Below are 25,008 nucleotides of genomic sequence, written 5' to 3' on the forward strand. Positions count from 1 at the left end.
AACTAATTCGTGTCCCCAAGCTTTGCCAAAGGGCGCCTGCTGGGCACTCCCATTGTCCTCGCTGACAGTTTCTTCTGTTGAGAGCTTAGCTGCCGTGGAACTGTGGTCAGAGAGCATCTGCAGGCTCTTTAGAAATAGCTGAGAGGGGCTGTCCACTGTTGCTTTCACTTCTGGTTTGGTGGACCTGAAGTCAGAAGGATACAGCTGTCCCAACCGCAGACCTCGGTGCCTGATGGTACCTTCGGAGGGGACGTGCCTTCAGACTAAGAGATCATATAGATTCTCGGTGCTTTGTTTCAGAGGAGGGTGTGCGTGTTGGGAGAGTGTGAGGAGGGGGTGGGAGTGGCATTCCTGTGTTCCATGTTTCTAATATCACATGAGCCCTTAATCTGATTTGTTTAAAATAACACAAAAATGCTTGATCTATGTTGTGTTAGTCAGCTCAGGCTGCCATAACAAGAGACCACAGACTGGGTGCCTTAAACAGCAGACATTTATTTCTCAGTTCTGGTGACAAGACACCCAGGATCAAGGTGCGGCAGCGTGGGTTGCTGGTGAGGACTCTCTTCCTGGCTTGCAGACAGCCGTCTCCCCATGTGTCCTTGAGTGGCCTTTCCTCTGTGCTCAGTCTCTTCGTGGAGGACACTAATCCTGTCGATCAGGGCCCCACCCTTATGACCTCATTTAACCGTAATTCCTTCCATAGGAGCCCCGTGACCAAGTACAGCCATGCTGGGCATTAGTGGTTCAACATGTGAATTCTGGGGGGCACAAAGGTTCAGTCTGTAGCACCATTTACCCTGAAATTTGGCTTCTTTTTCAACTATAACATGGCAGCTCTTGCCTCGGACTTTAACTGTCATTTCTTTCTAGAGGAGAAATAAGAGTTAAAACAAAGTGACTGATCTGATGGGATCCCACTGAGCCTGTGGGGGGTCGGTGAGGGGAGCGGGGGAGCAGAGATGAGGCAGGGCGACGTGCCGGCTGATGTCACTGAGTCCATGGGGTTGGGTGAGGGGAGCAGGGGAGCAGAGATGAGGCAGGGCGACGTGCCGGCTGATGTCACTGAGTCCATGGGGTTGGGTGAGGGGAGCAGGGGAGCAGAGATGAGGCAGGGCGACGTGCCGGCTGATGTCACTGAGTCCATGGGGTTGGGTGAGGAGCAGGGAGCAGAGATGAGGCAGGGCGGCGTGCGGCTGATGTCACTGAGTCCATGGGGTTGGGTGAGGGAGCAGGGAGCAGAGACGAGGCGGGGCGCCGTGCCGGCAGATGCCCCTGGGACCATGGGGTGGGGGGAGGGGAGCGGGGGAGCAGAGATGAGGCAGGGCGGCGTGCCGGCTGATGTCACTGAGTCCATGGGGTTGGGTGAGGGGAGCAGGGAGCAGAGATGAGGCAGGGCGGCGTGCGGCTGATGTCACTGAGTCCATGGGGTTGGGTGAGGGGAGCGGGGAGCAGAGATGAGGCAGGCGACGCGTGCCGGCTGATGTCACTGAGTCCATGGGGTTGGGTGAGGGGAGCAGGGGAGCAGAGATGAGGCAGGGCGGCGTGCCGGCTGATGTCACTGAGTCCATGGGGTTGGGTGAGGGAGCAGGGAGCAGAGATGAGGCAGGGCGACGTGCGGCTGATGTCACTGAGTCCATGGGGTTGGGTGAGGGGAGCAGGGGAGCAGAGATGAGGCAGGGCGACGTGCGGCTGATGTCACTGAGTCCATGGGGTTGGGTGAGGGGAGCAGGGAGCAGAGATGAGGCAGGGCGACGTGCCGGCTGATGTCACTGAGTCCATGGGGTTGGGTGAGGGGAGCAGGGAGCAGAGATGAGGCAGGGCGACGTGCGGCTGATGTCACTGAGTCCATGGGGTTGGGTGAGGGGAGCGGGGAGCAGAGATGAGGCAGGGCGACGTGCCGGCTGATGTCACTGAGTCCATGGGGTTGGGTGAGGGGAGCAGGGGAGCAGAGATGAGGCAGGGCGACGTGCCGGCTGATGTCACTGAGTCCATGGGGTTGGGTGAGGGGAGCAGGGAGCAGAGATGAGGCAGGGCGACGTGCCGGCTGATGTCACTGAGTCCATGGGGTTGGGTGAGGGGAGCAGGGGAGCAGAGATGAGGCAGGGCGACGTGCCGGCTGATGTCACTGAGTCCATGGGGTTGGGTGAGGGGAGCAGGGAGCAGAGATGAGGCAGGGCGACGTGCGGCTGATGTCACTGAGTCCATGGGGTTGGGTGAGGGGAGCAGGGGAGCAGAGATGAGGCAGGGCGACGTGCCGGCTGATGTCACTGAGTCCATGGGGTTGGGTGAGGGGAGCAGGGGAGCAGAGATGAGGCAGGGCGACGTGCCGGCTGATGTCACTGAGTCCATGGGGTTGGGTGAGGGGAGCAGGGGAGCAGAGATGAGGCAGGGCGACGTGCCGGCTGATGTCACGTGGTGTTGTTCAGCTGGGCGTGGTGTGGTGGCAGAGTGGAAATAGAGGAGGGGACCATTTCCCTGCCCCCCAGAGAGGCAGACGTGGGGGAAGGAAGAGGAAATGCATGTGTGAGTGTATACGTTTTTAGAGGGAGAGTTTAGGGATTAGGCCCATAGTTTATACCTCACGCCCCTGATCCTCTTTCTCTGAAGTGATCCTGTGTAATGTTTTGTGTGTGTGTGTTCTTGTGTTTGTGGTGGGAGGAGGAGGGCAAGGAATTCTTGACCTTCATTACATTTTCAAAAGGGTTTGTGACCCCTAGGGGTTATAGACAGAGAGTTGAGGGGTCATCCTGGAGATGACTGGGATGGGTTGTTGGGGGTGCTGTGGAGTCCCTCGGGGCTCTCCCAGCACATCCCACGCCTAACAAAGCTATACTTGACCCCCTGGCGGCTCAGTGTCCTGTGAGGCTCTGGAAAGGTACTTTTTACCCTTGGCTCGAGCGCCAGGCACATAAGAGCCCTCAGCTGATTGGATGAGCAGACAGGTCCCGTCTTCTGAGAGGTGCTCTGCCGGGAAGAGTCTTGTCCCTTAGTCCTGGATGTATTTATTCTCACATGTGCATTCTGATTCTTTGCACGATCCCACCCCTGTAATTCATGGCAGGTCGCAGACAAAGCCTGCAGGGGCTGGAGAGAGTGCAGGTGGCTGAGTTGGGCCAGATACAGGAGAGCAGCTGGCGGCTGGCGCTCAGTCTCTGCCACGGGGCTGTGGTAGGCAGTGGTGAGGACCGTCATAAGCTGGGCATGTAGGTCCATGCACATGGATGCTGTTTCTCTGACCCTGCCCGCCGTTGCTTGCCCAGATGTGGGTCCAGAGTTACCAGATCTTCCAGTTTTCCAGAGGAAGCCAGATCATTTTTATGCAAAAGTTTTATGAATTTTATGTATTGACAATGAATTCATAATTTAACACTTCGCAGGCTAAACAGGACATAATTGGCTGGAAGGCAGGCTGCTGGTCTGATAGCTCTGGATAGGGCAGAATCGCATGTGTGTCTAATGGACCGGGGAGAGGTCTGGTGGAGGGCTCACTGAGGGAGACCGCCTTCCCTCTTTCAATCACCTCATCCCCTCCCCAGCCGACCAGGCCGTGGCCCCACTAGCCTGCCTTCTGTTCCTCAGACTCGTCTGGCTTCTCCAGGGTCACAGCCTTTGCATTAGCTGATGCTCTTCTGGCCTGGACGGCTCTTCCCTCTGGTGTCTGCACAGCTGCTTCCTTAGTGTTTAGCTCTCCACTTAAAGTCGAGCCCTGCAAGAGGCTTTCTCGGACCACCCGGTCACTCTACCACCTGACACGCCTTTCATCTCTGCAGACGCCTTGCCGCCCATTTGACCTTGGTGTGCGTGCATGCGTGTGTACCTGTGAGCACGTGTGTGTTCTCAGCCTAGTCTAGAATGCAAGCTTCCTAAGAACATCTCTGTTTTCTGGTCTGTTCTCTAGTGTCTAACCAATAGCTGGCACACAGCAGGCGATCAATAAGTAAAAATTGGGGGAAAGAAAATTGGTTGTGACGTATGCTTTATTTTGATGTTTTTTTCAATTAAAGTCCATAATTATAACATGCTTTTTTGTTGTTGTCATTATTTTTGACAGTTAAGAGGAAAAAAAGTTCCAAATCAGAGGCCAAGGGAACTGTATCTAAAGTCACTGGGAAAAAAATCACCAAGATCATCGGTTTGGGAAAGAAAAAGCCATCCACAGATGAGCAGACCTCCTCCGCTGAGGAAGACGTTCCCACTTGTGGTAAGACGAGGATTTACCAGACAGGAGCGATGCTCACCAAGCACGGTGTTACTCTCTCCTGGAGTGGCCTCTTATCTTGTTCATCTCGGTCTCATTAATTTGGGCTCTTTTGAAATGGGTTTGTGATCATTTGAATTGTGGGAAATATATTACATTTTTACGCGTTTACTGCTTATTAGTAAAAGGCTTTGCAGGGGTTTGAGATGATCTCTGGGGTCTTTCAAGATGAAAAACAAATTCTGTCTTTGATCCCACGAAGTTCTCCTGAATTCCTTTAAAGCATTTTTAAACCAGAATGTATGCATGTGCATTGGCAAGTGGAGGTGGCATACAAAGTACAGCAGAGCATTTATGGAATTAAGATCAGTCTTTCCCTTGGGCTAAAGTAATAAAACTAAACTCTCTTGTAATGCTCCATTTCTCAAACTTAAGTTTCAAATCCAGCATAACTGATTGACTGTCTCCGCTCCTCAATCTGTCACCCAATGAGTGTTTTCTGAGCAGCTGCTATTTGTCAGGCCTGTGTTAGCACGTGGTATGCGGTGGTGACCAGGATGCTCTCTGCCTCCTGGCACTTCCAGTCTCGTAGCAAAAGATGGGTCTGGAGCAAGGAATGCCACAGATTAAATGTGATAACTAACTCTGATCACTACGGTGAGAGAGTCTGACAGGGACCTAGGAGAGACCGAGCAACTGTCAGGGACAGCCTCTGTGGGTAAGTGAGATTTTACGTATGATGTTTCCTATGCAAGCAGTTTTGGAAAAACCATGCAGCTCTTTTAAGGAGAAAAACTTTAGAAGTTGAAAGATGGATATTTACCTTTTTTTAAAAATTAAAAATGGGCTGTAATGTTCCTTGTATACTACAGCTGCACATTCAGCTTGGCATTGATGTAAATCTCAGAATTTCTTTTATTTGTAGCATCACTCAGTTTACCTCTCTGTCTTTCTCTCTCTCAATGAGTATTCGTCCTGTCCAAGGTCTTGGGTTTCATTTGGAGGATACCAAAAGATACCTCATTTAGATGCTGCCCAGTAGTGCCTAAGTTGAGCCATACACACGAAGATGACTTTATTGAGCAGATATCATGTCCCAGGCTGTGAGCTTGTGCTCAAAGGAAAGGAGGAAGAGACAGAGCTGTGGTGGCTGGGGGGAGGGGTAGACTGCAAAGGGCCGGGCTGGGAGGAGCCAGCTTTGTGCTGCACCTGGAGGGGAAAGCAAGGTGGATTCTTAGCCTCTTTCTAGCTCTCACAGTTCTGATTCTAGGAAGTTCCATGATAGAGCTTTTGGTGGACAAAAGTACAAAAAAACACAGCGATGTCCTCCGTCAACCCTTGGCAACCCTGGGTGGTTGTGCAGAAGTGCACGTGGAATGCAGGTCGGCTGGGCAGACAGCGGTGAAGGCCCTGGTTGAGGGTGTCATCTTGGAGAGGTCCCACTGAAGGGGCTGCCTGTAGGTTGAGTTAGGAGGGAAGGTGATGACACCAAAAGGAGACCAAGCACCTAGGGGCCCTGTGCACTCAGAGGTCCCTGATCTTGTCCCTAGTCAGATGGCAGCTGGGGCACAGAAGTGGGCTGACTGATGTTCTTTCCACTGCCCTACTTTCCTTTCGTAATCAAAAGGAAAGAACCACTCCCTGGCAGAAATTAAACCAGGTGAAGCAGAGTTTTAGCTTGGAGGGGCAGAGGGAAAGATGAATTTGTTGATGCCATGGTGCTGTTTCCTCTTGGCTTCTGCCTTTCTTGGAGCAACAAACAGCACTTGGTGCTGTGGGATTGTCTGCCCTCTTGCATTCGCCCTGGAGAGGAGATAGGAGTTAGGGATTAAAAATGGGAAGAGGGAATCATCCAACAAAAGGTGAACTACTTTTTAGCTTTGTTTTTGTTTTTAAAACTGCTCTAGGTCAGTGGAGGAAATAGAGATTCTTTCATGAAAAACAATTAAACCTTCATGTGGAAGGCAGCTTGAAGTCTGTGGTCTAGAAGCCTCGTTTTACAAAGGAGAACATGAAAGTCAGGAAGGTGTGTGTCTTGCTCTGAGGCCCACAGCCAGCTGAGGGCAGACCCGGTCTGCTGACCCAACTCTGTGGACTCCCTGTAGCATGTGCCTTTTCCACATCCCTTCATGTCCCCAAGGACTCACCCCATTCATAACTCCTACTAAACAGCTTTATTTGTGTTGTGATCAGACACTGCAGTAAATCCTGTTGGGCACTTTCTTGGAAACACAGTTCCTCATTCAGAGAGCAAGGAGTGGTGTATCTACCTGTAATTATGCACATGTGGATTTCTATCAGACTGCTTAGCGGGCATCTTTTGCCTCTATTGAGAGAACATCCTCTGTCTGTAACATTTTAAAATTGTCCTCTAGTTCTTTGCTGGGACAAGGTGACGGGGAGGAGTCTGTAGAGAAATAAAGGGGGGAAATGACTATTTTCGATTACTTTAGTACAGCTGCAAAGTTTCAGACAGAAAAAGGAGCTGGATAAAGGCCCAAGACCCCCGTCCTGCCAAGTGGAGTCCCTACGGCTGCTACCCTTGCGCTGCGGGGAGGGGAGGTGCAGAGCAGGATGGGCCGGAAGGGGCAGCTCAGCCCACAGAAGAGCTCCCAAGGGCAACTGAGAGCCAGTGCAGATCCCAGCTCTCCTGGGAAATGCAGCCTGCTCGGCTGGGCTTCTGGATGCATAATAAAAATGCCAGGGGATGGGTAGAAGGTGGCTTTCTACAGGTGCTCCACAGGTGAGGGAGAGGGAGGAGCTGAAGCCAGCCCTGCGACCACTCGTCACTGCCCTGTGTCCTTCCTCTCCTGAGGCTGCGCAGTGGTACGGTTAGCATCAGCTGGGTCTGCTCTGCAGATGGGCACTGGAGGAGGTGGTCTGGGACATACACAGACCTCTAAGCAAAGAAGGACCCTTTATTTGCCCTTCTCTGGTGCTTACAAGTCCTGAAAATATTGTCACTTTATAAATTCAGCTGTTGTTATCAAGGAATGCATTTCAGTTTTTTCCTCTCTTCTTTATCCCCATTTCTATCTGTTGTTTGGACTGGTACTCAAGACTCTTGACTGGCCTGCCTTTTAGTCTGTATGCCTCCGGGCCACCAGATGGAAGTTCTGAAACCTTGAAACTAATCGTATCATCCTCTGTTAAACAAGGTCTCTCCTGCTGCTCAATTCAGGGCCTCTAATAATCTTGTTTCAACTTAATTTTCCAACTTTTTCTCTTACATTACTGGATTAAGATTCAGGTCTAATTCCCTCGCCAGTTGTGTCCCCAGTACCTAGCAGAGCCTGGCAGATAGTAGCAACTCAATGGAGACCTGTTGACTGAATGAATTACCTTAAGCAAATTGCATACCCTTTCTGAGCCTCAGATTTTTCATCTATGAAAAGGGGTCAATACTTAAATTGCTTTGTTTTCTAAAAATTGAAGATAAAATACATGAAACCCTAAGCTCAATGTGTAGCTCGTAATTTCTGCTCAGTAAATGGTCACTAGCATTATTCATTTGTCTTCCTGGCCTGCTTTTCTTTGTAAAACACCTAAACAACCAGACATGTCCACAGCAACGTAAGGTGAGTGGCACAGATGATAAGGAGTATAGAAGCTGAGAGAAAGGAGAGGTCCCCAGGTGCTAGGATGGAGGGCTGTGTGAAGTCAGGACAGCCTAAGTGAGTTTGAAGGGCTTCCTGATATTCTGGGGTCCCTTCGAGCTCTAGTGTTCTGTGACTTGGTGAAGTCTTCAACAGTAGGATTTCCTCGTGCACGTACAGGACAGTTACGTACCTCTCGCTCTATCAGAATCCGCCCCATCAAGATGAGGTGACATTTAATCGAGGGAAGGAAGTGTTCTTCATGCAGGGGTGTCGGCATGCAGGATTCTTGGCGCGTGTGCCTGTCAGAGGAGACGTGCCCACGGTGGGAAGGGAGGTGTTTTGGCGTCAGCAGGCCTGGGACCAGCTGCTGGCAGTGTCTCCACTCTTGGTGTCCCCTCCCCCACCACACTGCTTTGCCGCTGCTCGATGCCCCTTTCCCAGGCATCTCCTCTCAGCTGATTACAGACCAAACTTTCCAAGATGAAACGAGCATTCACTGGGATCAAACTCCTCTCAAAACTGCGACCAAAACACAGGAGCCTCTCAGGCACACCCCACTCTTGCTCGTCCTAAAGAGAAGAAATTGGTGGACGCTTGGGCCCGCTCATGCCAGGCTGCCCCTGCCTGCTCTTCTGCAGCTGCTTGGGTCTGAGAGCCACCTGGCACTGAAGGAGGCCGGATACCCCAACAGCTGAATGTGGAAGCGTCTGTTTGTCCCCTCCTCCTGTGGTTTTGTTTGTTTCATCTCAGGGCTATCAAGTTAGTTTCATAGTTCTCATGAAACCTCGTGCACTCTTGCATTGGTTTTGTAAGAAACCTTAGAGTTCTTTCTTTAGAATTCAGAGTAAAAATAATCTCAAAACATCAAACTGGAATGCCCAAATTGTTAAGGCACAGTAATATCCCATCATAATGTGATAAGTAGGATTCAAAAAAAAAAAAGCAAATTACACATGGAATTGCCTTGGTATGCAATTCATTGAAATGAGCCAGGTGAGCCTTGAACCTGGTCAGCCATGTTCTTGCGGAGGGATCCCAGTCCCGCTAGGCTTGGTTGCACTTCGGCACCACCTGGTGGTGGGTGTCTGCTCCAGCTGGAGGGGTCGTGGGGATGACTGGGCTCCTGTGTCAGCTCTGACTCCACCAGCTGGACTAGAGGTGTGGGGTTGGGAGAATATTAGGGGACACGGGCCCTGCCCTCTGCCTCCACATTCGTTAGATGGGTTGTCTGCCGTTTCCCTGCGTGGCCTCTCCCTCATCTCCGTGTTCTCTACGCAGAAAACAGGAACTTTAGGCCACCCCCTTTTGAGAAGAGTGGAGGGCAGTGAGCCTGGCAGGAGCGGAAGCTGCCAGGAGTGAACATGTTACTGTCGAGTTGGCTGTAGAAACAGGCTGTTATCCACTGTGCCTCTCTCCTTGCTTTTCCCTTTTGGGAACTGTAAATAAATCTGAGGAAGCCGTTAAAATTTGGTAATTTCATATGAAGTCATGCTCTAGATAAAATGTGAATCTGTCCAATATAATCATTCCTTTTATGACTCAAATGTCAGGAAATTCATAGCACTTGGTGACTCCTGGCCAGATCCGGTCAGGGAAGAAAGCACCCTGCTAGTCCCTTCACCTCTTCAGGAGGTGTGCCGTCCACTTGGTTGTGGAGCGGACTCGGGTACTGCTGTCCCCTGTGCTGCACGGCAGTGCACTTGAGGAGTACACCATGTGGTGATTCTAAAACTAGAAAGTCGTGTGGAAGTTTAGAGGAATATGGTCACTGTTATTGAGGCAGATGTGCCGTTAGGTCTTCTGCTTATTGCTTAAATTCCTCAAGAAATGTTGTGGCATCTTACTTCCCCATCACAGGTCCCTGTCATCTTCTGCGTCAGGGCCAGGTCCCCACGATAGTTTCCGAGGTTTCTGTAATCAGGTCACTGGATGTTTCAGTCTTCGTTCCTTCTGCTGCCCTTCTCCAGTGAGATCTCCTTCCTTCTGCAGGCTATGGAAATGCCCCCACTGCTCAGGGCCCCGCTGAGGAGCGCCTCGCCCACGGCACCCCTCCAGACAACACGTAGGCTTCCCTCTGCCGGCTCCGCTCGGGACCCTAGAGCTCAGTGCTGCTCTGCGGAGATTGTTTTCTGTATTGACCTGTGTGCCCACGGAGATCAAGTTACTCAAGAGCAGTTCCGTGTCTTCCGTTCTTTTTAGGTACACCGCCACGTTGTCTCTAGGCCACATGTGTCGATTCATGCTCGGAGACTGGTTAGGATGGATGCAGTCAGCAGTCATTCCATAAAAGTCCAAAAAAGTGGGCTTTCAGCATGATTAATTACTTATAGATGGTACTAGAGTCATAACTGTTAAATAGTTCGGATAGCCATTACTCAGATGTTCAGATATTATAGTTGACTATATGTTTTTAACTAGAGCTTTCTTTTTTCCCCCAAGAATAAATGTATCAGAACTATGTCATTTCCAAATAGTATTTTACAGAATGAAAATCATAATGTGAGCTCCACAGCTGTGTTCAGAATAACAGCTTTTTATCTGCCATCTTTAACTCTCAAAAGCACCTCAGGCCAGGCTTTGCCGGGTGGTGTTGAACGAGACGTTCCTGTAACGAGCAAGCCTCCTCCTTCGTCACATGAACCCTCGAGCCCTAGTCTGCCGCTCCGCTTCTCTTCCCTCCCTCCAGTCCCTCCTGAGTGTGTGCAATTCCAGGCACTCCATCCCAGGCACCAGGGCGGCGGGCTTGTTTCTCCACCTTCTCTGTTATTGCACAAGTACAGCAACTCACGCCCCAAACGAAAGCTTCAGTTCCAGAAGAACCAGTGTATACCCTTTTGTTTAGGGTATATTGGTAGAACTTATGTCACATTTAGCCAAATGAAAATTTAAACGTTATAAGTGTTTACCTAGTAAATTCGTTGAGCAGCTATTTATATGTAATATATAAAGCATCATTCTGGGCCCTGTAACATACCTATTTGAGTGTTTTGTTTTGTTTTGTTGTCTTTATAGCATTTATCCATCGCTAATAAAGTGTGTAAGACTTAACATAAATAAGTAAAAACCTCTGTCAAAACCCTTTTGGAAAGGCATTTTTAAAAATCATGACTGGAAAGAATTTATTTTGTTTTCTTTTTGAGCCTCACGTGTAAACGAATTGAAAGAGCAGCTGAATGACTTAAGGAGTCCTTGTTTCATTTCTTCCTTTTTGACCGCGTTTTATGTTAAGTTACTTTCTAAATCTTAAAGGAGGGGGGCGGTAATTCACTAGCATTATGGAGTGGTTACAAGTCACAGCCACCCTGTGAAATCTATTTCTCATGCCTTGTTATTTCTAGAAAAATATGCTTTATGTTTATGACAAATGAAAGTCATCAGTTTCTTGTATTTGAAGAGATTTCCTTTTTTTAAAATGAGGTTAGGGCTGGCCCCGTGGCTTGGCGGTTAAGTGTGCGCGCTCCGCTACTGGCGGCCTGGGTTCGGATCCCAGGCGTGCACCGACGCACCGCTTCTCCGGCCATGCTGCGGCCGCGTCCTGCATACAGCAACTAGAAGGATGTGCAACTACGACATACAACTATCTAGTGGGGCTTTGGGGAAAAAAAGGAGGAGGATTGGCAATAGATGTTAGCTCAGAGCCGGTCTTCCTCAGCAAAAAGAGGAGGATTAGCATGGATGTTAGCTCAGGGCTGATCTTCCTCACAAAAAAAATAATAATAATAAAAAAATAAAATGAGGTTAATTCTTCCTGTATTACCATCACATGTGAATATATGTATATATCTTTAATATACTGAAGATATCATGTAGCATCAGAGAGATGAATGACGAAATTTCATACACATTCAGACTCAGGAGTTTAGAACTCATGTGGGCTGAAGGTCACTGAGTGCATCTTTGGCCTCTGGGTAGGACTCTCATACCAAGGACCTTCCATCATTTGCGGGAATACTTTCAGTGGTGGGATACTTGTCACCTCCCAAGGCCTCCTATTCCTTGGAAAGCTTTCGTTTTGGGAGAGTTTTTTCCTCATGTGAAGCCAGAATCTGCCTTTCTGTAACTTTTGCCCTAGTTGTGTCATTCACAGCTTCTCACAATGAATCTACATCCTTTTCTGTGTGATTTGAGGACGGTTTCGTGTCCTCATTTCCTTCTCGCCATCCAAACACCGGTGGCTTAGTGACCTTTACATACTCCAGGCCAACTCCAGATTCCCACAGAAATGTGAAACGTCTGGTAACTGGTTCTTAGCACACATTACACATCACGTTGGTACCAGGCTGGGTGGGACTGAGGTCCCGGGTGACACCCGGCCCTTGGTGTGGGTTCTTTACCTCATGCAGGAAAGAATTCAAGAGCAGATCAGGAGATATTATGCAAGTTTATTGAGAGACAGAAGCCAGGCTGATTAGAAAGAAACTGAGGAAGGAAATCGGGCCAGGCTGACTGGGTAGAAACTGACCGACCAGCCCCGAGTGGCAGTCTGGGTGCTGATTTATAGTGGTTGAAGTGGGCAGCTGGGGATTGGTCAGTTTGAAGTGGGGAGTCGGGTTGGCAGCTGGGGACTGGTCAGTCTCCAGGCCAGGCCGCCATCTCCTGCAGGCCAGGCGCCAAGCTCATGATCAGACCGCTGATTGGCTAGGCAAGGGGAGGGGGTGTTTGGGCAAGGGGAGGGGGATGTTCGCGGAGCATGGAGTTCCTGGAACTTGTGAGTCGCCAGAGACGTTAATCCCGGATGCCGGGTGACAGCTGCCTCCTGCTGCTGCGCTGCCTGCTGCTCCAGAGACAGTTCTCGGTTCTGCCTTTCCCCGTCTCAGTGTTACATTAGGGGCTTCTGCTATGGTCTGTGCTGTCTTATGAAAAACCCTGAAAGCTTATTTGAAAATTAGCCATATTGTAGTGGTGGCTCTTCTTGTTGATATGAATTTGCATTAAAAAATGTGGTGTCTGAGGGATTTGTTTCATACGTGCTGCCTTCACTGGCTCCTCTAATGAGACTCTAAACCTGGATCCATCAGTCGTCTTCACCAGCACCTTGTCTTTTCTTGAGATTCTCAGATCGGCCTTTGTCTCGTTGTAGGCTACCTGAATGTGCTCTCCAACAACCGCTGGCGGGAGCGCTGGTGCCGAGTGAAGGATAATAAGCTCATTTTCCACAAGGACAGGACCGATCTCAAGACCCATATCGTCTCTATTCCTCTCCGGGGCTGTGAGGTGATCCCGGGACTGGATTCCAAACACCCCCTGACGTTCCGGCTGCTTCGCAATGGACAGGAGGTTGCTGTGCTGGAGGTAGGGTGTCGCCCGAGGCCACCCCTCACGGCTTCAGGTGGTGATTCTCCCTCTGGAAGCCACTGCTGACTCCGCGCTCTGAATTCTTCACACCTGGCCAAGAACACCTCTGTTCTGAGTGGTGTGCTTTCCCTCACTTTGCCCATCGTGTTAGTCTCTGCTTTGCTTCTCGCGCCTCCTCGTTCTGCGGGGTTCTGACAGTGCAGACAGCACAGCGCCCGTTTTTACTAAATTGTACGTGTCAGGCTTGTCTGCCAGATTACCTCCTTGCTGCATTTCCTCTCTGTACGTGTTTGTGTGAAAATTGAATACATAATTCCATACAGTAGATTGCTTTTTAAGAGTGGCCAGAAAATAACTTATTTTAAAATTTCCAGTAAAACCTTTTTCCCTAATATAGTCTACCTTTGAAGTGGCAGTGTTTCCTTTAACTCGTCCTTCAAAATGTTCTTGACTTCTTTATGGAACAGGTGTTTATAGACCAACTAGTTGCCTTACAGACAGTGGCCAGTGAACCAGATTACATGGAAACCAAAAGAACACCTTTGGTTTTTAAGAGCCCTTGGCTTTGCGTGCATTTTATTATTTGTTTGGCTGCTTTACTAGAACTTCGTATTCACTAAAGCAGAAAACGGCGATTAAAACTAATTTCTTAGCTTCATACTTAAAACTTTTATTTTTGAAAGTTTTAATGTTTATTTTTCATCTGTTATATTATTATTTTCTACTCAATACTAATTCAGACCTTTTTTCCTTTGTCTTTTTTTTCCACTTAGCATTGTCATGATTAAGATGCAGAGAGACACACATGCAAACATATATCCACGTCTACACAAATATCAGATTGTAGAATTTCCAGAGGACACGTAAGCATATTTATGCTGCATAGTTGATAGAAATGAGGATGTATTAGCTTTGGTGGAGTGGCTGATGTGTGTTCTAAATTAATCAGACGTGGAGCCAAATTCTAACTGGGTGTAGTGATACTGATCAGTGGAGGAACGAGCATGGGGCTGTGACCAGGATCGAGTGGGCCCAGGCAGGCAATCCAGAAGGTCATGGTAGGCGATAGGAATTTGCTTCAGAGACTATTTTCAGAGAAACTCCTTTTTTTGTTGCCAGCAAAAAAAGGTTGGCAATATGCTTCTTCCTCCCGCAGGGCTCGTCCCCGAGTAGATTGTGATCACGGTCAGCAGGACTGACCGCTCCTCCCGAGGTGCTGGCTTTGGAGCATGTGACTTCGCAGCAAGACACAGGCCAGGTTGGAGTCAGGAGATCTGGGTCCCGGTCGTAGTTCTGTCGCACACTTTGATCACACCAAACCTTTGTTTCTCTCTCGGCTTCTTTATTCATCTGTAAAATGTGAGCAGTGGACTGGAACCAGGGTGCTTTATAAGCCTTTCTGTGGGCTGAAAACTCTCGGGGGGCATGGCAGTGCAGGAAAGCTGAAAGTGTAGGTAAGAAACTGTGCTCCTGATAGAAAACAACGAGAGAGCTCTGGCAGCAGATCTGAGAGCGGGCGCGCCCGAGAGAGAAGGCGTGAACTTGCACGCTGGACACAGGAGTGGAGAGTGAGGGGCTGAGGCTGGAGTCTGAGAGGAACCCCGAGGCTGGCGTAGGGCAGAGATAGGGAGGGGCTTGGCGAGGAAGTGTCCTGTCCTGCCTTTGCTCCCAGTGTTGTCGGTGCCGCCTCAATCCTTGAGGGAGTGGTGGGGTTCACTGCCTTCTGCAATGCTTAGAGCTCTGCTCGGTTCCCTGAATCACAGCAGGATTTGAGATTGAACCAGTATCATTCGATGTTCAGACAAGTTTTTTGTAAGTGTAAAAGTGACTTAAGCAAGCTTTGTTGAAGTCCTTCTTCCATATTCCAGTCATTACATCAAACAAACACACACACAAACAAAAAAGACCACACAGCATTCGACATAAGCAGAGTTCTGCCTTAATCAGTAATGAGATGCACTGAGCCAGCCAATAACATTGTAATCTGTACGTTTTCTAAGATCATTTTATTTTAACTTTGTTTTGAGATAATTTCAGAATTATAGAAAAGTTGAGAGAATAGTAAAAAGAATTCTCATATGTCCATCACTCGTATTCCCCAAATATTAACATTTTACCGTGTTCGATATCTCTTGTGTGCTCTCTCTGTCTCTGTTTCTCTCTCTCTGTATCAAGTTTTTCAGAATCTTTTACAGACATGTTGCCCCTTCTCCCTAAATACTTCAATGGGTATTTGCTAAACACAAGAGCGTTCCCTTACCAAAACCACAGGATAATTATCAAAATCAGGAAATTAACATTCATATAATACTATTATCTGATTCATAGATCTTAATCAGATTTGCCCAATGATGTCGCTTGTGAGCAGAAGGAAATCCCAGGTCACATTTTGCATTCAGCTGCAGTTCTCTTTAGCTTTCTCTGTCTGGTTTTATGACATTGATCCTTGTGAAGGGTACAGACCAGTTATTGTGCAGAAGGTCCCTCTGTTTGGGATGTCTGCTGTGTCCTTACAGTTAGAATCCGGGTGGGCATCCTTGGCAGGAGCCCGAGGGAGGCAGCAGCAGTGTGTTTGCAGTGCCTCACATCAGCAGGCATACCTGTCAGGCTGTCCCACTCCTAGTGATGTTAACTCTGATCCCTTGGGTAGGGTGTCTGCACAGCTTCCCCACTGCAAAGTTACTGTGTTTTCCCTTTGTCTTTAATAAGCGTCATGTGGGGAGATACCTGGAGATTATGTAAGTATCCTGTTATCACTCACAATTTCACCCACTAATTTCAGCATCCCTTAGTGACTCTTGCCTGGAACAATCATTATAATGACAGTTGCTGAATGGGGACATTCTAATTCCACCATTCCTTCTACACTTAAGTTAGCGTCTACTATAAGGAAGATTTTCCTTTCCTCCCATTTAATTAATTATTCATTCATTTATGAATCAGCGGGGATTCATAGGTTATTATTTTAATCAATGATTATAATCCTTTATTGTCATGATATATTTTGGTCAAATTATCGGATTTGGTCAGCAAAAGGCCCTTGGATCTGGCTCTTGTATCCTTTGCTATGTTCCTGTAATAAAGAGACCATGGCCCCCATCATTCTTTGAGCACTTTTCTTATATTGTGATACAATAAGATGTTCCAGGCTTATCTTATACTTTTCCCTGTCCCAGGCCTCTTGGAGTCAGCCATTTCTCCAAAGAGCTCTTAGTGGATTCCTCCTGCTGGATGATGGTATTTGGAAACCAGGATCTAGGCAGAAGGCATGATCATAGTCACTGGGGTGTTATTGCTTCTGGGCTTTTCCAGTAGTCAAACATGGGACATAGATGTGTGTGTGTGCATGCACATACACGTATTCACAGGTGTTTATATGTTATACACATGACGTGTATTTATAAGTGTTTATATACATGTGTGTATACACCCACATCTGTATTTCTATATTAAAAGCCACGAGATCATAACTAATACCTCTAATTTCAGTCCAACACCATAGGATTATTTAAAAAAAAACTATGAGGAAATTTCTTAAAGTGAACTATGAAGAAAACAATTAATAAACTCTAGTGTAATTCTATCAATCACATCTTACATATTGTGTTAAAATACTTTAAAACATGCTTAGATAAAATAGTTATAGATACATAAATATCAATTCAGTCATAGATACATTCTTAATATAGATTTTGTTTTAGGGAGGACAAAAGACCAGTGAAGAGAGCACATTTGTGATTTTTTTTTAATCCAAGTATTCAAATCCATTCATGTTAATGTAGCAAACACTGGTTACATTATTACTCTCTGGCAGGCACATAGTTGGAATCCATTCCCTTTGTCCTGATGGCCTCATTCCATGTGGGTTAGGAATGGTTTGTTACTTGTACAGTATTGCTAGCCAATTTTATCAACACATGTAAAACAACTTCTCCCTTGTTTGTGGCTCTTGGACTATTTACACTTACTGTATTCTGATCAGTGTTCAACTTGTCAAGGTTGTAATGATAAAACCCAATTTTCTTTATGTTTTTAAGCTAAACTTACAGATTTTTCTTTATATAAAAATTTGTAATTTTTACAAAAAATAAATTTGTTTTCTCTTCGACATTCAGTTAGCTCATACATTTGATAGCCTAGTTTCCCCTAAACTTTAAAATTATTTGCATATTGATTAATCAAATGTATTTCGACATTTAAAATACCATTATAAATGTAATGTAATTGATTTTCTAAATCACATAACAAGGATGGCATAAAAATTTAATGAACAGAATCTTAATGATATATTTCAGATTTGCAAATGAAGCAGGTCAATTTGGGGTGGAGGAACATTTCAAACATCTTAAAGAGTACTGTGCACAAAGCAGCCCAATGATTATAAACGTTATTACACCTATATAAACACAGCTAGTACAAAAGCAAGTTAATTTTTGTACCATCTAACCAAGGGAGATAAAGTTGCCATTTCAGGCCCATTTAGGAGGCCAAAACAAAGGTGAGTGGTGACCAAAGTTGGAGACCCACAGAGGCACAGGCCTGATGCGTTTCCCAGGTTAGGCCAGCCACGGTTGGGGGGACTCCTTTTTCTGGCCAATTTTGTTGCCAAATTAAGGAGGTTTTCTAAACAACTTCTTTAGCTGAGATTTAACTAATCACATTTATTTCCATGTCTTATGCCCTAGTGCCTTTCCCCCAAATAATTGGAAGGCCTTTTAGGCCCTCAGATTTTTATTTCCCTGGGTATGGTCATTATGTAACCTCCTCATTAAGGCTCCTGTGAGTGTGGTGTTAATCCCATCACTCGGGCGGTGGCTGTGCCTTCTTTCTCCTTTATCCTCCTTCTGTACTTCACGATTCACCACCTTTCCTCTCATGTCTTCTCTTTATTGACAGAGGGAAATGTTCAAGCTCTTTACCATTACTTAGAGGAAATGTACTTCTTTTCTCTTCACCTCAACAGGCCTCTTCTTCTGAAGACATGGGCAGATGGATTGGAATCTTGCTGGCTGAGACGGGGTCCTCCACAGACCCCGGGGCTCTGCACTACGACTACATAGATGTGGAGACATCCGCAAATGTCATTCAGACAGCCAAGCAAACCTTCTGGTAAGATCCGTTTCCGTGTGAAATGGCACTAAAGTTATACAGCTGTATTTTTTCCCTAATTCTTTTACTTTTTGTTTGAGCATGTAGCCTCAGGGGGGGAAAACAACTGAAGACTCTCCCTTTTGTATTGTATTAATCCAAACTTTGCTGAAATATTTGTCATTTCAACCCTCTGTGTTTTCTATTAGACCAGGGGTTGGCAAACTTTCTCTGTAAAAGGCGAGAGTAAATACTTTTGGCTTTTTAGGCCAAATGTTCTCTGTTATAACTGCTCAGCTCTGCCATCGCACTCATACACAAGACGTAAATGAATGGGCGTGGCTGTGTTCCAGTAGAGCTTTATTTACAAAAATAGGCAGTGGGCCAGTTGTGGCCCTTGGGCTGTACTTTGCCGACCCCTGTATTAGGGGAAGAGTTCTGTGAAACAGAAAGAACTCTACATATTGCTGCAGTGAGGACTGAGTTTTCAAAGCTATCAGTCATGTACTTCTCAAACTTAAATTGCGAGTTTTTTAAAAAAAAGATTGTTATGTATGGAAACATTTTCTTGAACTGTGAGCATCTCTTCACCGTAACGGTGGCAAAGATAATTACAGCGGCCGTTCTTGAGGTGCGGTCCACAGACCCCTGGGGGTATTCAAGACCCTTTCAGGCAGTCCAGAGGTCAAAACTATTTTCATAATAATACTAGGAAATTATTTTCCACCTTCTCTGTTGTGACATTTGCATCAACGGTCCAAAAGCAACGGTGGGTGAATTGGCTGGCGACTTGGCACAAATAGTAGTCGCACCACACTGTGCTGTGATCACGGCGTTCGTTACCGCCACACACGTGCAGTAAAAGAAATTGCTGCCTTCACTTAAGATGCCCTCGATGAAGCGGTAATAATTACCTTTTCAACAGGAAAGGGCCAGATAGTAAACATTTTTGTTAAGCCTCTTGAGTATGTCTTTTAGTCTTGGCGTGATGTGATGAGGGGGACAATAAGCACTTTCTGAGCTAGTGTGTTGCTTTGAGGAACAGCACTTGTACTGGTGAGTCGCTAACTGAACACTTTTCCCCTCATTTTTCCATTTTTACTTGAAAAACAGTGACAGACACACTATGGTTATTCAGACTTCGGTATTTGCAGACATTTTTTGAACATGAACTAAGTGAGACTGTCATCTCAAGGAACATAATTGCCAGCATCGTTGCCTGTGATACGGGTTGAACTTTCACTCAGAAATCAGAGTTTTGGAAAATTTGTATCGTGCCAAGTCACCAGCCTATTCACCCACCATTGCTTTTGCACCATTGATGCAAATGTCACAACAGGGAGGAAGGGAAATGATTTCCTAGTATTATTATGAAAATAGTTTTGACCTCTGGACTGCCTGAAAGGGACTTGAACATCCCCAGGGGTCTCTGGACCGCACCTCAAGAACGGCCGCTGTAATTATCTTTGCCCTCGTCACAGTGAGGAGATGCTCCCAGTTCAAGAAAATGTTTCCACACATACCAATCTTGTTTTAAAAGAACTGACTGACAGCTGTGAACTGACAGCTTCCCAGCACTTACAGACTTTTCTGATAAGATCAGTGGTGATATTGAGTGTGATTCTTTTGATATTGTGTGAGGAAGTATGTCAACATTTGAAAGAGATGCAAAAGTCACGTGTGGGTCAAAGGTCTATTCCACGTGCAAGATAAACTAATGAGTGCTAATGTAAAAGAGGACAAAAAGTTCATTGGTAGAATTTCAGACTCTACATTGCAACTAATCATTGAGAAACGGCCACTTGTCGAGTTTTGGTGGTGTAACACAGACGTAATAACTACAACTCTCTGAAAAAGCTATTAAAATACCCCTCGCTTTCCAACTACATGTCTGTGTGAGGCTGGATTTTCCTCAGGTGCTTCGACAAGGCAGCGTTTGGTCGTGGTTTGAATGTAGAGCCAGTGTGGGAGTCCAGCTATCTTCTGTTACGCCAGATGTTAAACACATTTACACACATGTTCAACATGCTTTTCTCACTACTTGTTTTTAATTTTGGAAATATGGTTATTTTTCTTAAAAATATGTTAATATGATGGATTTTTTCCTGTTATTCTAAAATGAATAAAAATGAGTATATTTCTGAGGTTTAATTTCAAATACAGTAAATATTGATAATTCACACCCACATAAACAAAAGCTTTTGGGGGTCTTCAGTAATTGTTAAGAATGTAAAGACAAACGTTTGAGGATCACTGATTTATGGGACTGAATTAGGGAACGTAGGAAATGGCTGGTTCATGCTCCACCCTCTCCGCTGTCTAAAGCAGGAGTTGGCCAACTCTTTCTGTAAAGGGCAAGATAGTGGCTGTTCTCAGCTTTGCAGACCGTGTGTTCTCCATCGTAACAACTCCTCTTGCTGCGACTCCTCGACTCTGCTGCCCTGCAGAAGCAGCCAGATGATCCGGAAACCAGTCGGTGTGGCCGTGCTTGACGGGAGCGTGCAGATCCTTGTCTAACGCTGTGCCGTGGGGTACAAGGGGAAGAGCGCTGGACTGGGAGGAGGGAAGTCAGGTCTGGCTCTGCTGTAGTGTTTACTAAATGGGGAATTTTGGACAAGCCATTCTTAACCTTTCAGTGTCTCAGCTTCCTGGAGTAGAAAATGCAGGAGTCAGACTAGACGATGTCTGAAACGTCCTCTGCTCTAATGTCTCTGATCCCTTGACTCCTGCTTCTACTTCCCATGTCCTTAGAGAGTCTGGATGTGGGGCTGAAGAGAGGTGAATTGAAACAAAACTGGTGATGGAATTATGTAATCGGCAAGTGACAATAAACATACCAGCAACTGTTGGCAGACCTGCCAGTGCTAAGACCGTGAAACCCTTTGAGTGTGAAGAGGATAAACTCGGATGTTTTCACCGTTATTTACGTATTTAATATGAACACCATCATCTAGGTTTTCCACACAAGTGGTGTTTCTGGGGAATTTGAGCAGTCTTCTTGGAACATGAACATTTGAGAATGAACATTTATTTAATGCTTGACTAGGAAATTCCGGGGCTAAGTAAAGTAAAGATGACTTTGGCCCATATTATGAATCAAGCCACCATGTTACACCCAACTAAGGTAAATAGCCTTGACAAAATGAATTCATCTTGTACAACTTTGCCAGAAAATCTCCGGTAATGCTAGAGGTTTTCTCAAGTATAAACTACCTGTTCTGACCACTGTTCTTTGTGTGAAAATCAGGATGACATAGTCAAATACTGACCTGTTTATATTATTTTCCCCTATAACATTCCATCTAATCAGCAAAATTATAATGAATCTCTTAATCATTCAGTACCATGCAGTAAATAAAGCACATTTAAAGTGGCTTTTTAAAGAAATGTAGGGGCCGGCCCGGTGGCGCAAGCGGTTAAGTGTGCGTGCTCTGCTGCGGCGGCCCGGGGTTTGCCAGTTCGGATCCCAGATGCGCACTGACGCACCACTTGGCAAGCCACGCTGTGGCGGCATCCCATATAAAGTGGGAGGGAGGATGGGCATGGATGTTAGCCCACGGCCAGTCTTTCTCAACAAAAAGAGGAGGATTGGCAAATGTTAGCTCAGGACCGCTCTTCCTCACACACACACAAAAAAAGTAATATCTGTAAATCAGGTTTTGCAAAATCTATACATCTAGAGTGATGTAAAAGAAAAGAGTTTATGATTGTTAACTGGTTATTTGGAAGTTATTAGATTTCCAAATGCCTCTCCTAAATCCACATGTAACTTCAACTATAATCAGCACACAGATAACCACGTTTAAGAGAAACCTTGAATAACAATATTTCCCGTAGACTACAACTTGCCTTCTACTTTCTAAATGAGTGGAATATTAATCTAAACGAAATGTGGGAAGGTCACAGTTTTTAGAAAGGAATGTAGATTGCAATATTTAAAAATTATTTATTAAAAATATGCGTGTAATGAGTTTATGGCTGCAAGAGTCTTTGCTACCTTATTAAAATATTTATAGATGTCACTTAGCAATAAAGTTTATTTTCATTTTTCAATTTTCTAGCCAAACATTCTTGGAAAATTTCAGAGATTTAACAAGGAAACATTGTTCAAAATCTAAAACATGGTATCTTGCCAGTGTGATAAATATTCTAAGAGTAAATTAATTTTTTGCCTTTATGCAAATTGGCAGCCAGTTAATGAATGTTTTCAAGGTTATTAGGGAAATTATCTGTGCATTGGATATGTCTGAGGGAGAAAGGGCGATAATATATTTTGGGAAGAAGACAGTAAAAGAAACAATAGTGATGTAAATTCTCCCAGGAAAAGTGGTATATTACGGATGTTAATAATGGTAAACAGTTGAAACATATTTTCCTGAGGCCTATTTTTAAATGAGGTATATAGATTATGTGATACAAGGGAAATGTTCTGAATTTTTCTCCTGTTACTCTTTTCAAGTCATGGGCAGTTGGAGACCCTTGAGAGAGTTATAATAATGATGATGATGGTAAATGCAGGGGTCAGTATGGACAGAGAGGGGAATAGACAGACTGACGGGAAACTGTTACCTCGAGTCACCCCCGCATTTGAATCCCTGGGAAAGTATTTTAAAATATATTCACTTAAAACGTGGATGAACCTTGAGGACATTATGCTCAGTGAAAAAAGCCAGACACAAAAGGGCACATACTGTATGATTCCACTTATATGAGGTCCCCAGAGTCATCAAATTCATGGAGACAGAAAGTGGAATAGTGGTTGCCCGGTGCTGGGGGAAGGGGGATGGGGAGTCAGTGTTTAATAGGTAGAGTTTCTGTTGGAGAAGATGGAAAAGTTCTAGAGAGGGATGGTGGTGGTGGTTGCACAACATGAGTGTACTTAATGCCCCAGGGCTGTGCACTTAAAAATGGTTAAGATGGTAAATGTTATGCGTATTTTAGCACAATATATGTATTTCGTAGGAGGTCTTATGTTTTTGGTTTAACAAATGGCGTGTGGTCTCTTATCTCATCTCCACTTTTCTGTTTAGCTAAAAACCCTATTGTAGGGAGAGCATCACGGCAGAAGACAGGGCCTGACACTTTGTCTTGGCTCTGCTCGCGCTTTAGGGCCTGGAGACTGGTTTTGGGTCCAGGTGCCTCTCTGAGATGAGAAGCAGACTGATGGGTGGCTAAGGCCTCTTCAGCTAGGACATGCTGTATGCCCGTGGCCTCTCGTTCTTACGTCCTGTGAGTCAGAAGCATCCTGCTAGCATCTGTTCTACGCGAGTAAGCTTCTGTCCTGCCGCCTTGTGGCCCCCATTCCTTCCTGCGTCTGTGCACCAGTGTGAGTGCTGTGTGCACTGGAGACACAAACCACGCAGGAGATAGTCCCTGCTGGCAGGGGGCTCCATCTACCAGGACACGTAACAGACATGTATCCACTGTCACCGTGCAGTGGTGGAGCATTGTTGCAGGGCCGCCTGGCACAGGGTCCATGTGGCCAGGGCTTTTCGTTCATTCCCTTTACTGTTTCTCACCGACAAAAAGTGTACATAGTGCCCTACCCCCAAAATACCCTCAAATGAGACGTTTAAATTAGGAAACCTTAAATATATGTTTAAAGCAAATCAAATCTCTTTCATTCTTGTATTTTGTCTTTTCCTGTACATTTTCTTTTCCTACATATACTTTTACGTATTTTAAGTATAGAGTAATCATGTACATTTTTTATCAGAAACAAGCAAGAAAAGTTATAAATTAAAGAGTGTTGTGTCTAAGGTAGACCTGGACGTGCATAGCCGTCTTCTCCCAGCAGAGGGCGGTGTGTGCGCTCTGAAATGCCCAGCGCGCTGGGAATGGAAGCCACCGACTTAGGGCTGGGACATCCTTGCAGGCCACCTCCTCTCACGCTCCGGAATCAGTAATCGGGTTAGCTGTGATGCAAGACCTCTTGTCGGAGAGGCAGTGTTCACACTTCCCTGTACCGCCCTCGCTTTTTTCACTCTCTTCTTCATGCATCTAGTTACCATAGAAATGTAAGATCCTGCAAAGGAACAAAATTTGAAAAAATCATTTTTTTTACTCCAGGCTATTTTAGTTTCCCTAATTAGGAGAAAACGCTATCTAGGCTGCTTCTCCCTCGGCTTTTACCTTTTTACATATAACCAACATTGCTCCAGGAGGACACAGTTCACGCGCTCACACAGTCAGTGTTTGCCCAGCACCGTGTGCACCAGCACATCCTAGACGCTAGAGATGCGGGACTAGACAAACTGACCAAGGCCGTGCTCTCCTGAAGCTGCTGTCCTAGTAGGGAAAACAGACAGGAAACGCATAAGTCTGTGGTCTGTGTGGTGTGATGGGTCGTGGGAAGAAGAAGAGATAGGGGAGAGGCTAGGGCTGCAGAGGTGGGAGGTGCTGCTGTTTGTTTTGGGGAAGGCTCAGGGAAGGCTCTTAATAAAGTAACATTCCCGCTGAGACTGAAGGGAGTGAGGGGTCTCTGGGAGAAGAGCTGCTAGCAGAGGGACAGCAGGGCTCTGAGGCGGGAGGCCTGGGTGAGTGAGGGCCCTCGGGGGGCCTGACTGGCGGAGAGCGAGAGCGGGAGGGATGAGCAGGGAGGTAGCAGAGACGGGCGCTCAGAGCCTTGCAGGCCACGGCAGCACTTCGGATTGTTCTCGGAGCCACTTCAGAAGCCACCGGAGGTTTTGAGCAGAGGAGTGACGTGGTCTGGCTTGCCTCCTGAAGGACGGCACTGGCCACTGTCAGAGACTTCCAGAAGTTCAGGGAGGTGGAGGGCAGAAGGGAAGATGAGCTGCGTTGAGGTGGTAGTGACGCTGAACAAAC

The 25,008-nt window shown here is 46.4% G+C and overlaps 1 protein-coding gene across 6 annotated transcripts in view; it reads left to right on the forward strand.

Moving 5' to 3' along the window:
• The window catches only part of AFAP1 (actin filament associated protein 1), a 163,402-nt gene that overhangs the window by 113,847 nt on the left and 24,547 nt on the right, over positions 1-25,008 (forward strand). For all 6 annotated transcript variants that reach the window (XM_087434874.1, XM_087434878.1, XM_087434879.1 and 3 more), the window contains 3 exons: positions 4,055-4,204; positions 12,881-13,092; positions 18,059-18,204. In XM_087434874.1, the coding sequence (XP_087291000.1) occupies positions 4,055-4,204; positions 12,881-13,092; positions 18,059-18,204 (508 nt within the window). The remainder of the gene's footprint in view (positions 1-4,054; positions 4,205-12,880; positions 13,093-18,058; positions 18,205-25,008) is intronic.

This window comes from Ceratotherium simum, chromosome 8 (assembly GCF_057802395.1).
Source record: "Ceratotherium simum simum isolate JZ-2026a chromosome 8, ASM5780239v1, whole genome shotgun sequence".
Lineage (NCBI taxonomy): Eukaryota > Metazoa > Chordata > Mammalia > Perissodactyla > Rhinocerotidae > Ceratotherium > Ceratotherium simum.